General features: G+C 41.9%; 1 protein-coding gene across 1 annotated transcript in view; it reads left to right on the top strand.

The window, feature by feature from the left end:
- The window catches only part of MERTK (MER proto-oncogene, tyrosine kinase), a 117,297-nt gene that overhangs the window by 88,367 nt on the left and 13,574 nt on the right, over window positions 1-15,356 (top strand). The window contains exons 11-15 of the mRNA XM_081254357.1: window positions 2,080-2,165; window positions 4,140-4,235; window positions 4,956-5,036; window positions 10,278-10,370; window positions 11,899-12,017. Of these exons, the coding sequence (XP_081110483.1) occupies window positions 2,080-2,165; window positions 4,140-4,235; window positions 4,956-5,036; window positions 10,278-10,370; window positions 11,899-12,017 (475 nt within the window). The remainder of the gene's footprint in view (window positions 1-2,079; window positions 2,166-4,139; window positions 4,236-4,955; window positions 5,037-10,277; window positions 10,371-11,898; window positions 12,018-15,356) is intronic.

The raw sequence follows: 15,356 nt of genomic DNA, 5'->3' as shown, positions 1-15,356 counted from the left end.
GAACAGTGAGGTATTGGTGAGAACTCAGTGTATGGACATCACAGGGTGCCCATATGTGTGTGTGGGAATAGAATATACAATGAAGAGTGCATTTCAAATCTGTGCAGAAAGGAAGGAATGTTCAAAAAACAGAACCTGTTCTAGGGTTTGGATGGAGAGAGATGAACAAGACAAGCATGGGGCTGCCCACATGTAGCTTATAGTCTAGCAGTTAAGAAATGCAGAAGAAAATGCTCCATGTGAAAACATTCTTATCAGCTAGTCCTCCACTAACTCATGGCTCCACAGAACCCAAAAGCTTACCACCAAAATAGATCTTAGATATTATCTGATTCAACCCTAGCTGTAATAATTTGGAGAAGTTTAATGTTGAATGTTTTAAAACTTACCAAAAAGTGGGGCTGCAAAGTACAGCAGATATATTAATAAGATTCCAGTACTGTTTCAAATATGTAGAAATAAAATTATCTCCAAGAACCATTAAGCTGAGCAGAAGCTGGAAACAAGTGAAAAGTTGGTCACAGGTTAGTTTCTACATTATTTTATACTGAAGTCAGTTTCCTTGGGTCTTCACTGCAACACCCTATTCATTTGTTCATTTTGTACAAACACCTTTCATTTGTTCATTTTTTAATGAAAATACCTTTATTTTCTACTTATAAAAGTAACATTCTTATAGGTTTTTTTTAAATCAAATTATATAGAATAGTTGAAAGTAGAAAGTGAAACCCACCTGTAACTCCAGGGTTTCTACCTGGTCTCAGTTGCTATTTTGGCATAAATCCTTCCAAATTCTTTACTTTGCATACAAATATATTATTTTTTAAATGTGTTCTCTCTTTTAAAATAATCTATATATGCAAGATAACGTGAGGTTAAGTCTATAATTTAGACTCATGAATTCATAGTACTTTCCACCAATTAGTCTAAAACAGTGACTAAATGGATTTTTTAAAATAGGTTTTCTTTTTCAGAGAAGTTTTAAATTTACAGAAAAATTGAGAGGGTAGGACAGAGACTTTCCATATACATCACATCCAGGGTCCCCTGTTATTAACAGTTTATGTTAGGACAGTATATTTGCTACAGTCAGTCAAATAATATCAATACATTATCATTAACAAAGTCCATACTTTATTCAGATTTCCTTTCTTTTTGCCTAATATCCCTTTTCTTTCCCAGAGTCCTATCCAGGACACCACATTACATTTTGTTGTCATGTCTCCTTAGGCTCCTCTTGGCCATGGCAGTTTCCCAGCCTTTCCTTGTTTTGTTGAACTTGATAGTTTCCGGGAGTACTGGTCAGGTATTTTGTAGGATGCCCTCTCTTGGAATTTGTGTGATGTTCTGCTCATGATTAGACTGGGGGTTACAGGTTATTGAGTGGAAGACTACAGAGGTAGAGTGCCATCTTCATCCCATTACATCAAGGATACACGCTGTCAACATGACTTATCACTGTTGATGTTGATCCTGATCAGCTGGCTGAGGTGGTGTCTGCCTGATTTCTCTACCATAGTTATTTTTTCTCCCTTTTTATACTGGACTCTTAGGAAGCAAGTCAGTATATGCAGCTCACACTTACAGGGTAAGGAGTTAACGCTACCCCCGTCTTTTAAAGACAGAGTATCTATATAAAATATTTGGAATTCTTCTGCACAGGAGACTTCTCTGTTTCCCCCAATTGATTTATTTATACACATACACACACACACACACACACATGCGTGTGTGTGTGTGTGTGTATATATTATCAGTCTGGACTCATGGATATTCATTTTATACTTTGGGTTATAATCCAATACGACTTTATCGTGTTGCTCAAATTGTTACAGCTTTGGCCGTTGGGAGCTTATCAGTTGTTCTCAGCTCTTGATGGTTCCTAGACAGGGTTGTTTGATATTGACAGGTAAGCCTAAAATGGATCTAAGGAAAGAAGCCTATTTCTCCCAGTGACAAAGGTTTTTGTACTAGAAGAGCCCCTTTAACAGGCAGCAGCTTAGTAGCATCTTGTGGAACCAGCCCCAACCTGGGTAGCCTTCTGCTTCTTGTGTGAGATGTCTGTTCTTATTCACCCAGGAGCGCCTTCACAGAGGAGGATTCAGAATTGGTTGTCAGTTACATAGCAAAGAAGTCCTTCTGTCGGCGAGCCATTGAACTCACCTGTAAGTTGACTCTCATTTCTCTGTTTTGGCAAAAGTCAAAATAGTTGAGAGCAAAGAAAACCACAAATTAATTGATAGATTTCTAACAAAAGCCAAAGGAGTCAAAGAATGTCTATCTTTAATGTGCAACATGTCTCTGGAAACCAACAAGTAGAGAGTCAGACATGGCCCTGGGCTTCCCTACTGGCCGGTTTCCTGGAAATCTGGAGCTGGACCCACGGTGAAGTGACCAGGACTCCTGATGCCATGAAACATGGAGGGAAGAAGGAACTCTCAGGGCAAGAGGAGAAGATGTGGGCAGAGGGATTTAAAGGAAACAGCAAAGCAACTGCCGTAATCTTGAGCTCATTTCCTGTTTTTTCCTGGCAACCGAGTCAGGGAACAATTGGCTAGCATACTTTGTGACAGTTATGGTTTGAGCTTTGCTGAATCAGAGTGGGAACTCTTTTAGTTTCAAAGAATGGGAATAGACAGCTGTGTTCTTGAATAATTTCAGAAACAGTGTTGGAAGTGTGTGAATATTATCAAATTCAAGCTTCTGGATGTTTGCCAAAAAACAAAACAAACAACAACAAATAAATATTAGGATGATGGAAGGCAGGTTACTATGAAACAAAAACTCATTTGATGTAGGATGTTATTACTTCTCTAATCTACAAGTTTTGCCTTTTAGATGTCTATTCTTGCATTTAAAAAAATCTGTCATTTAGACCAATTTCTTTCCTTGATTGAAGCACTATTTGGGTAAAATTTTTTCACTAAGAGCTAATGTGTCCTTTCTAATTGCCACATTTTTTTTTCTTGCAGTCTTGCTCATTCCCTAACTATGGCACAGACTGAACCATTTGCCAAATGGCTATTGAATTGGTTTCCCTCTCCCGGTTAATGCCTTTTATTTATTTATTTATTTGTTTATTTATTTATTTTTGGCGGTACGTGGGCCTCTCGCTGTTGTGGCCTCTCCCGTTGCGGAGCACAGGCTCCGGACGCACAGGCTCAGCGGCCATGGCTCACGGGCCCAGCCGCTCCGCGGCATGTGGGATCTTCCCGGACCGGGGCACGAACCCGTGTCCCCTGCATCGGCAGGCGGATTCTCAACAACTGCGCCACCAGGGAAGCCCCAACACCTTTTATTGATAACACTGATTGTCTGTGCTGCATATCTACGCCTCATAGAAAATCTGAATCTTCAGTCCCCCACCAAGTATTCAATTTAGCACTTTCTATGTCATTATAATGAGGTTCTATATACCATATGTAAAACAAACTGTACCTTGTTCTCTACATGTTTCCTGTGGATTCTGTGCCACCTTCCCTGGCATGGGAGGGCAGGGGAGGTGTCCTGATGACTTTTTTGTATCCCACAGTTAGGGGTATACTAGTAAATGCTCCACTAGAAAGAATATTGACTTGGGACTGCCCTGGTGGTCCAGTGGTTAAGACTGCGAGCTCCCAATGCAGGGGGCCCGGGTTTGATCCCCGGTCAGGGAACGAGATCCCGCGTGACACAACGAAGATCCCTCACGCGGCAACGAAGATCCCGCGTACTGCAACTAAGACCCGGCGCGGCCAAATAAATTTATAAATAAATATTTAAAAGTTAAAAAAAAAAAACGAAAAGAAAGAATATTGACTTACCTTCCTCACTCCTTTGAGTCAAGGGCAAAGCTCCCCTGCATGAATCTGATTGCCAGCTGCTGCTACCACCCAGTGGGAAGAGAAATATGGTTCTGATTTTTATAATCCTTCAGGATTAGTTTTGCCCTGAAACATTCATTTTACTCAGTTTAATCATTAAGTAGGCTTAAGTGTGATATTTTACTACTGGCATTTTGGGGGGAGAGCTATGGATATAAAATGAGAAAAATGTTTAACTTTTTTATAGGACTTTATACTTTATTTACAATTTTAATTATATTCAGATGAAAGGAAGCATACTGACAGGTCATGTATGTTCTGTGACTCCTTTTATAGTACATAGCTTGGGAGTCAGTGAGGAACTGCAAAATAAACTAGAAGATGTCGTGATTGACAGGAACCTTCTAATTCTTGGGAAAATTCTGGGTGAAGGTAAGCGTTTAATTCTTTTAAAATATGAGTAAGAAGGTAAGCAGTTCACAGCCATTTTTAAAAATATACATTTATTCAATAAAATACCATTTTTGTGACTTTAAGTTATAATACAAATAGTTCTATCTTATAACTGTTAAAATGAAAAAGTAAACAGTGATTTTTGAAACTCAGATTTGGCCTATGAAAAGGGCCTCTGCAGAGCCTAACAAACACAGTAGGCTCTTGAAAAATATTAATTTCCTTTCTTCATTAAAATGCACGCAATTCATTGGTCGGCTTCCTATATACTTTCAATTTATTCCTCTAGTTCTTAAGTTTACTATTCTTGTCACCTTCCTAATTAAATAGGAACAGAGGTGAAAATACATATTTGTCAAAATGGTCTTAGGATAAATGACAATGGGATTAAGAGTTTGTACTTGATACATGTCAGTAACAATTTCCATGTTGTCTTGTAAGTTTCTTGAATCAGTTATGATGCTTAATAAAATGATGAGCTGAGCTAAGTCTGAGCCAACTAAGCTTGTGACAGGCAGGAGGCTAGGGCATGGCCTGTGCCCTGGGTTTACCAGTGTGGGTGACCTGGCCAGCTCTGCCCAGCTGCTGTGTTGGGGTCACAATGGAGCCACGTGAAAACAGCAGCTACAGTGCTATTGCATTTCTGTGGGCAAGAGAGATTTTGCACAAGGTCAATATAGATGTTGTTTTACTTCACAGGAGAGTTTGGGTCTGTCATGGAAGGAAATCTTAATCAGCAGGATGGGACCTCTCAGAAGGTGGCCGTGAAAACCATGAAGTGTGAGTTAACCCTGATGAAACCCATTCTTCTGGGGGTGGGCAGCTGCTTCAGTATCCAGTGTTTCATCAGGCCAGTGATGAATGATGGAGTTCATATGTCATGGTCTCGGTCACCAATGGGTCAGAAGGCCATCCAAAGCACTATTAAGGTCACAGAGGGAAAGTTACTGTAATGAGCTCTTCATACCTGCATCATATATTCTTTTTTTTTTATTCTTTTTTTTTAATGTTTGGTTTTATTTATTTATGTATTCATTTATGTATTTATTTATTGTTGAAGTAAAGTTGGTTTACAATGTCTCAGATGTACAACAAAGTGATTCAGAATATTACATATTCTTTACACTTGTCAGGGAGGGGGGGATTTCCCCCTCCACCCCTTTTAAGTTCTTGTGGCTGGCCTAATAAAATTGACACAAGACAGATTAACAGGAGAAGAAGAAATAAGTTTTAATCCATGTGCAGGAAATGTCATAGAAATGGGACCTACGAAGTGGCCAAAGAGGCAGCTTTTATACGTTTTAGACAAAGAAATAGTAAATTTGTGAGGAATTGACAGGACAGAGAAACGTGGGTTTTAGGTGCTCAATGAGTGAAGAATCAAAGCAAAGCTCAAAGTTTGGGCTTGGGGTAGTCAATTTAAAGGACTAACAAGGGAGAGGGTGTGGAGAAAAGGGAACCCTCTTGCACTGTTGGTGGGAATGTAAATTGATACAGCCACTATGGAGAACAGTATGGATGTTCCTTAAAAACTGAAAATAGAACTACCATATGACCCAGCAATCCCACTACTGGGCATATACCCTGAGAAAACCATAATTCAAAAAGAGTCATGTACCACAGTGTTCACTGCAGCTCTGTTTACAATAGCCAGGATATGGAAGCAGCCTAAGTGTCCATCGACAGATGAATGGATAAAGAAGATGTGGCACATATATACAATGGAATATTACTCAGCCATAAAAAGAAACGAAATTGAGTTATTTGTAGTGAGGAGGACGGACCTAGAGTCTGTCATACAGAGTGAAGTCAGAAAGAGAAAAATACCGTACGCTAACACATATATATGGAATCTAAAAAAAAAATGGTTCTGAAGAACCTAGGGACAGGATAGGAATAAAGATGCAGACGTAGAGAATGCACTTGAGGACATGGGGAGGGGGAAGGGTAAGCTGGGACGAAGTGAGAGAGTGGCATGGACATATATACACTAAAGTGTAAAATAGATAGCTAGTGGGAAGCAGCCGCATAGCCCAGGGAGATCAGCTCGGTGCCTTGTGACCACCTAGAGGGGTGGGATAGGGAGGTTGGGAGGGAGACGCAAGAGGGAGGAGATATGGGGATATATGTATATGTATAGGTGATTCACTTTGTTATAAAGCAGAAACTAACACACCATTGTAAAGCAGTTATACTCCAATAAAGATGTTAAAAAAGAAAGAAAGAACTAACAAGGTTTGTTTATACAGGCTTCTTCAGCCAGAATTCCCTATCTCTGGCGATAAGGGTGTCCTTCAGCTTTCACATGAGAGATTTATCTTCTGCTTTCAGGAGGACAGAAAGGAGTATCAGAGTGTCCCTCTTGCATTGGCTGTTTCCTAAGTAACTGTAATTCAAAATAATCAATATGCCATTGTGGCATGTTTTGGGGTGGCCCACCCTGAGCCCTAGCACACTCAAGGCAATAACATTTGTTATTTTTACTCTCTCCCTCCCCCTCTCTTATCATTTAGTAGAGATAATGATTCCAAAGTAAAGCATGAATTTCCAAGGCAGGACTGAGCTTGTGGCAGCATCTGACCCCAGGGATTGGTCTGGCTTAGCTTGGTGGGTTCACTTCCTCACTTGAGGGTGGTTGTGTGGTCTGCGGGAAGCTGTGTACTGCCTGGAAGGTAAGATTCCCAGAGAGAGGAGAAATACCCTTTGGTTAAAGGCATATCAAGAGCTATGATCATAAACTGCAATCTCCAAGGGAGCTGGGAAGAGTGCTTACATCTGGGTCAGGAAGGGCCTGATAAGTCATCACACAGAATCTGTTTTCATCCCACAAGTAGTAAAGCGCTATTAAGAGTCTTAAGCAAATAAGGACAAGAGCATATTATTACATTCTAGAAAGTTCACTTTGGTTGCAGCATGGAGGAGAATGAATTACAGTGTTGACAAAAATAGTGGCAGATGCCAGTTAGAGCCCTTCAGAGTCTGTGCCCATGTCCATTTAGATAAGGAAACTAAGGCTTGGAAAGGTGGTGACTTGTCCAAATCAAACAGCTAGAAAGGAGGAGGGTTGGGCCGGAGTTTTCCTCACCATAGATTGACCAGACTGCAATGGCGGAACATAATGGGTCCCCCCATGCCCTTCTCCAAGAAGCATCTCCAGGGCCTGGAGACACATGATTGTCTAAGTTCGGTTCTTCAGGTGTCCAGCTGGGCACCCATGAAATTGACCATGATCATACACCATTCACCTGCAGTTGTCTTCACAATTCATACAGAGGAAAATTATTTGGTGCTGTGTTTGTTAATGCTCTTAATATTGCTTCCTCCTTTACCCCTTGTGTGTATTCAATATTATTTTTGATCAAGGGGTAAAGTAACATTGGTTTCTTCCTAAAATTTAAATCCACTGTTTATTGGGCATTAAAGCATCAGTTAGATTATAAGCATGTACTGAGACTTCTTAACCAGAATTGGAGGCTGAAGTTTTCATTTAAATATAAAAAGTAACCATAATAACCAAGTCAGACGGGCTGGTGCTTTTTGCTTTTTCAAGCTTTTTATATACATAATAATGGCCAGTACTTATGTCATTCTTTTTTTTTTTTGCGGTACGCGGGCATCTCACTGCTGTGGCCTCTCCCGTTGCGGAGCACAGGCTCCGGACGCACAGGCTCAGCGGCCATGGCTCACGGGCCCAGCCGCTCCATGGCATGTGGGATCTTCCCGGACCGGGGCACGAACCCGTGTCCCCTGCATCGGCAAGCGGAATCTCAACCACTGTGCCACCAGGGAAGCCCTTATGTCATTCTTACTGTGTGCCAGAGGGCACTGCAGTTATTCCCACATTTCATCAGTACAGCAGGAGCAGGAAATCAGTACAGCTAGGAAGTAGGTGTGGGTAATCTCCTCCATAGACTGAGAAAACCCGAAGTTAGAGTACTGACTGGAGCTGAACCCGGTGTGGAGCCGAGTCTGGGTATCAAGCCACAGTCAGCATCCTTCCTGCCTCTCTCATTTTTCTGTTAACCTCTCAGCGTGTCCCTGGGAAGGCTCCTTCCATCATTTATCCCAATTCACCAGTAGAAAGTTTAGGGGCCCTAGTAAAAGGAGCTGGGCCTGGAACCTGTTTCCTCTCTGGCCTTGGTTCTGCAATCCTTTTACTTAATTAGAGTAACTTGTATGTGAATTGTATCCATGCTAATTACCAAAGATTAAAAACCCAGTCTCTGGCCTCTGAATCCCAGGCTCATCTACACTTGCCTGGAGGGGTTAGACCCTGGGGAAGGGGTTTGCCCATTTCACCTGGTTTTTTGGGGCAAAGTTGGCAGACATTTTGCAGGTCTGTAGAATTTTTTTGCTTAAATTTGCTTGGATAGGAAGATTAATATATCTTAAGCCCATAGGAGGTACAGACCCTGTACTACATGCTCTTACATGTAATTTCAGTCAACACTTCCCCCCGTTAAAGCAGATTCCCTAAGGTATGCTTGGCTTTGTGTTTGATTTTAACTGTGGTGAAATATATATAACATAAAATATACCATCCTAACCATTTTTAAGTGTACAGTTCAGGGACATTCAGTACATTCACACTGTTGTGCAACCATCACCACCATCCATCTCCAGAACTTTCTCGCCTTGCAAAACCATAACTCCGTACCCATTAAACAACAACCCTCCATCCCCCATGCCCCCTCCTGCTTCTGGCAGCCACCATTCTACTTTCTGTCTCTGTGAATTTGACTTCTCTAAATACCTCATAAAAGTGGAATCATACAGGATTTGTCCTCATGTGACTGGCTTATTTCACTTACCATAATACAGAATTTTAAATGTTTCTCTTAAATTGGCTTAATTCCAAAAACTCAGTATGAAAGTATCTAGTTCACAAGGCGTGATTGGGCAACCAGACTTGCAAGAAACGTGGTGAGAGAGAGAAGCATGTGTTCTTTCTTTTTTTTTTTTTTTCTTTTTGCGGTATGCGGGCCTCTCACTCTTGTGGCCTCTCCCGTTGCGGAGCACAGGCTCCGGATGCGCAGGCCCAGCGGCCATGGCTCACGGGCCCAGCCGCTCCGCGGCATATGGGATCCTCCCAGACCGGGGCACGAACCCGTATCCCCTGCATCGGCAGGCGGACCCCCAACCTGTTCTTTCTTTTTTGAAGGCAGAAATCATTGCAACAGATCAGTTGGATTTGATTTTAGTTTTTTTAAACTAATATGCTTTCATTTTTAGAGCAGTTTTAGGTTTATAGAAAAATTGGGCAGGGACTTCCCTGGCAGTCCAGTAATTAAGACTCGGGGCTTCCACTGCAGGGGGCATGGGTTTGACCCCTGGCCAGGGAACTAAGATCCTGTATGCCTTGCAGCTCAGCTGGAAAAAAAAAAAAAAAAATTGGGCAGAAAGTAGAGGGTTCCCATATGCCCCCTCCCCTCACACAGTATGCCCTGTTAACATCTTGCATGGGTGTGGTACATTTTTTATAATGGATGAACCCATAGCGATACATTATTAACTGAAACGCATAGGTTTCATTAGGGTTCACCTTGTGTTGTTTGTTCTGTGGGTTTTGACAGATGCATGATGCCCTGTGTGCACTATTCCAGGGTCATACAGAAGTTTCACCTTCCTAAAATCCCCGAACGCCATCTATTCATCCCTCCCCCGACCAGTCTCTGACAAACACTCGTTTACTGTTGCTATCATTTTGCCTTTGCCTGACTTTACTTTTTTTTTTTTTGCGGTACACGGGCCTCCCACCGCCGTGGCCTCTCCCGTTGCGGAGCACAGGCTCCGGACGCGCAGGCTCAGCGGCCATGGCTCACGGGCCCAGCCGCTCCGCGGCATGTGGGATCTTCCCGGACCGGGGCACGAACCCGTGTCCCTGCATCGGCAGGCAGACTCTCAACCACCGCGCCACCAGGGAAGCCCCTGATTTTACTTTTAAAGAACAGAATTGCTATTGCCCCCTCCCCTTCTCTGAGTAAATAACTCGTGCCTAACATTTTCTGTCTTTTCTTTCAGTGGACAACTTTTCGCAGCGAGAGATTGAGGAGTTTCTCAGTGAGGCTGCGTGCATGAAAGACTTCAACCACCCAAATGTCATCCGACTCCTAGGTACTCAAAGAAACATAGGACTGGGTGGCTGGAGGGGCTCGGCTAATCCACTCTGGGCCACAGGAAAAATCTCTGGGGCAGATAAATTTTACACTTTGTATAACTCCGAAGCAATTTATAACATCGGGTTTTTCGGGACTTCCCTGGCGGTCCAGTGGTTAGGACTGGGCGCTTCCACTGCAGGGGGCCCGAGTTCGATCCCCGGTCAGGGAACTAAGATCCCGCAAGCCGCACAGTGTGGCAAAAAATAAAATAAAATAAAAATAAGGGAGTTTTCACCCAAAAGACTTCTTACGGTTATGTTTTCTGAGGCTGGTCGTAAAAATAGGCCTGCATTTTCCTGGACATCAGTGGGCTCAGGAATGTTTCATGTCCACAGAGTTCTAGGTGATTGTGGATTAAAACGGCCCCCGGTTACCCCAGTTACAAGACATGAAAGCTGGTTATGCTATAATTTGTATTGATTTAGTTTATCCGTGAATCAAAAGCTAGTGGAGTAAAGCTGTAAAAGTAGACAAATTCCATAGATCATCTTTGAGAAACAATTTATTGACATCTTTCAAGTACTGGTTTCTTGGGATCTACACTGACAGTTTCATGGCCCTTGATTCAAGTGATTTGAGTCAGTGATTTAATAGGCAGAATTTGGCTTTGTGGCACTGTTTGCTAAAAAATACAAAATGGAGAGCCCGTATCAAGTGGTTACTGTGTGATACTATTCCAGGAGGGAAGAGCGACCTAAAAATCATTGAATATTCTGCTGACTTTTTTTTTTTTTTTGCTTTCCTGTGACTTGATAAATGCTAAATTCTTTGGGGAACTTTCAAAGTTTTATTATGATGGACACTGCAGAGAGATGGGAAAACTAATGTTTGGAGACAGTGTTATGTCAAAGAAACTACTGTTGCTCATTTGTAACTATTGACTTCAGCAGACTCTGAGAACAATGGTGCTCTGTAATTGTACCACCACGTGCAAGAGCTTTGTAAGCTTGATCTCAGGTGACAGACAGGCTCTGAGTCTAGCATCCACGACAAATGATGTTTTTTTCCCCATGTATGTGTTAACATTTAGAGATGTGAATTTCACCTATTGGCCCTCAGAATTCTTCCAATAGTTTTAAGCATTTGGTTGCAGGGGACTTCTTCATACGATTAAGTATTTAACCATCCCATGAAACTAGTTTGCCCTTGAATTCTGCTGCAGTCACTACCCCTCACTTAGACTCAGTATAACAAAAACGCCACGGGTTTATAGATGGCTGTACTAGGTATCGATTAATTTTTGAGAGCTTTCACACAAAGATTGGCACTAGTCTGAAAGAAAAAGAAATACCAAGAAGTGGATCCAGTGTGTGTTCCATATTCTAGAATACAGCATGTGAGTTGTGAGGGTTTTGTTTTGTTTTGTTTTTTTAACCGTTAACTTGAGAGCACATGTTTTCAATTTGGCCAGTGCTCCTGCAGTGCTTTTTCTGGTCACTGGTAACAAGGGCTCTTTGTAACTTACTCTCTGTTTTTCATTCCAGGTGTGTGTATAGAAGTGAGCCCTCAAGGCATCCCCAGGCCCATGGTGATTTTACCCTTCATGAAATACGGGGATCTGCACACCTATTTACTCTATTCCCGATTGGACACAGGACCAAAGGTAATTGATCACCCAGTTACATGGACTCTGAACAGCGCTTGGGGCTCCTGTGACAGGACCTGGACAACGCCAGCCTCTAACCTAGAAAATGACGGAGGGAAGGAGGGGACGTTGGCCTCTGTTCAGTGCTCACTGTGCACCCTGGGGGTTGAAATGTGATCCTCATAACCGGCCTGCCCATAGATTTCATTATTCCTGTTGTATGTGACGGAGAAGCAGGCTGGGAGTGGAGCAGAACGGGCCCCTCTTGCTGTCAGAGTGGTCTCTTTCCTTGAAAGTCTCCTCTTTTTAGATTGTTCACTCTGAAATTACTGAGTGCCGGAGCCATCTCAGTTTTCAGGGAGAAGTTGCATTGAGGGAGCTTCCTGGGGAAGGTCCTCATCCCAAGAGACACGTGAACCTGTAGGAACAGCCATTTCTTTATAATATGGCGAGGCAGTTGAAAAAAAACATAAAAATTGAGGCCCAATTTAGGGGGAACATTTTCTAGAGCCTTCTTCCCTGTGTCTTGCTGCCCCCGTTGGTAGCTTATGCCTGTGTGTTATGAACAGGCCAGGAGATTTTTGCTTTCCTTTTTCTTGTACTTGTTCCGTTCTTTCCAGGGACGGCGTAAGAGACCTAAATGGGAAAGTGAGCCCCTTCCTTTTTTTAGCTACCCCCATGGTCCTGTGCTCACACCTATTTTGTTCATGGCTTCTTTAAGTCTTTCACCAGCACAAATACTAACCAGAGACAGGAGATTGTAGCCACATCACAGAGCTATTACAAAGTCACTGGGGCTCCTCCAAAGAGGTGAAGGGCCTAATCCAAAGTAGGGGACTCAGCATGGCTGAGTGCTTTCCTTCTCTGCCCCATCCCCCAAGAAACAGACAGTAACATTATAAGAAGCCTGGAGAAGAAGAAAAAATTACCCATAATTCCCAACATTGGCATCCTCGGACATTCACATCGCAACCGTTTATTCCACATCTGTGTGTTTCACAGGCAGGGGCTCAGTATGTACACATCTGCCTGTAGGCCAACAACAGGGGCTAACATTTCTCAAATGTTTGGCAGAGGCCAGCCTGTGTTTCACATATATCAATGGCACAGCCACCATAATAAGTAGTTACTAATAGAATCTCAGGTGAGGAAACTGAGGCACAGATCAGCAGTGGTGGAGGCAGAACTGGCTGCAGACCCCATGCCTTTAGTTCTTCTCTGCCCCATCCCATGGGTGCCCCTGCCCGACAGGGCAGCCTCCAGACAGATGTCTGTGAACGGCTGCATAGCATCCTCTTGAATGGATTTTGCTTCATGTTGATGAGTGATTTTGCCTACATTTAATTTCCTGGTATATTGTATGATTTTTCTAATAATTTGCAGGTGGGGGATTTCATATTTCACAAGAGTGATTTCTGTAGTAAAAAAATAAAAATACACAGGTTTGTTTGATGACCAACAATCATCCATCTTGTGAAGCTTAACTCTCCTCCCCTTTTTGGACCCCTGTGCAAGTGTAGTGAGCCTCAGATTGGATATCTTTCTTGAATCTTTGTAGAAGAGAAATAGGCCATTTATATCCTTTATTAAAATATTTTAAGGGTGTCCCTGGTAGTGCAGTGGTTGAGAATCTGCCTGCCAATGCAGGGGACACGGGTTCGAGCCCTGGTCCAGGAAAATCCCACATGCCGTGGAGCAACTGAGCCCGTGAGCCACAACTACTGAGCCTGCGCGTCTGGAGCTTGTGCTCCGCAACAAGAGAGGCCGCGATAGTGAGAGGTCCGCATACCGCGATGAAGAGTGACCCCCGCTTGCCACAAGTAGAGAAAGCCCTTGCACAGAAATGAAGACCCAACACAGCCATAAATAAATAAATAAATAAATAAACTTAAATCATATGGGCTTCTAAAAAAATTTTTTTTTAATTATCATACAGAAAAACATGACTTTTTTCCCTTTTTGGTTTATAGTTATATAAATTGTAATGCATGTATAGATTCATATACTACCATTACAATCAGGATACAGAACAGTTCCGTCACCCAAAACTCCTCCTCCTGCTGCTACCCCTTTATAGTTACACCTTGCCCACATGGCTAACCCCTGGCAACCACTGATCTGTTCTCCATCACTACAGTTTTGTCTTTTAGAGAATGCCATATAAATGGAATTATATAGTTTGTAATTCTTTGAGACTGGCTTCCTTCACTCAGTATTATGCCTTTGGGAGCCATCCAAGTTGCATGTATCAGTAGTTCATTGCTTTTTTTATTGCTGTGGAGGCTTCTATTGTATGGCTGTATCACAGTTTGCTTTTTCCATTTGCCTATTGAAGGACCTATGACAGTTTTGAGTTGCTATAAAAATTCACATACAGGTTTTTGAGTGAACATAATTTTTCATTTCTCTAGGCTAAATACCCACGAATGGGATGCTAGGTCATATGGAAAATGTATGTTTATCTTTATAGTAAACTGCTAAACTACTTTCCAGAATGGCTGTACCATTTTACATTTCCACCAGGAATGTATGAGAAATTCAGTTGCTCTGCATTCTTGTTAGCACTTGGTATTAGCTGTAGTTTTTTGTTTTGTTTTGTTTTTAGCTGCTCTGATAGGTGTATAGTGATAGCTTATCATGAAATTTATTTGCATTTCCCTAATGATTAATGATGCTGAGCATCTTGTGTTTATTTACCATCTTTATATCCTCTTTGGTGAGTGTCTGTTAAAGTCTTTTGTTTATTTTTTAATTGGGTTGTTGGTTTTCTTGTTGAGTTTTGAGAGTTCTTTAGCTACAGTTCCTCTGTTGGATATGTGATTTGCAAAGACTTTTCTCCCAGTTTGTAGCTTGGCTTTGTATTCTCTTCACAGGAACAAAAAAATTTTAATTTTGATGAAGTATAGTTCATCAGTTTTTTCTTTTAATGGATCATACCTTCACTGTCATTTCTAAGAACTCTTTGCCTAACTCCAGATGAAAAAGATTTTCTTCTGTGTTTTCTTCTAAAAATTTGTGGGTTTACATGTTACATTTAAGTCTGTGCCCCATTTTGAATTAAGTTTTGTAGAAGGTGTGAAATTCAGTTTGTTGCTTTTTTTGCATATAGATGACCAGCATCATTTGTGAAAAGACTATCCTTAATCCACTAATTGCTTTTGCACCTTTGTGAAACATCAGTTGTACACGTGTGGGTCTATTTCTGAGTTCTCTGTTCTGTTCCGTTAAGCTATGTGCCATCCTTCACCCCTATCACACCACTGAGATTCCTGTAGCTTTATTGTCTTAGAATCGGGTAATGTGATTCCTCCAAATGTATCCTACTTTTTCAGAGTTGATTTTGCTATTCTAGTTTTG

Source organism: Mesoplodon bidens (genome assembly GCF_964165515.1).
Source record: "Mesoplodon bidens genome assembly, chromosome: 14".
NCBI lineage: Eukaryota > Metazoa > Chordata > Mammalia > Artiodactyla > Ziphiidae > Mesoplodon > Mesoplodon bidens.
The sequence above is the reverse complement of the archived record's forward strand: the minus strand, read 5'-3'. Positions and strand labels throughout refer to the sequence as shown.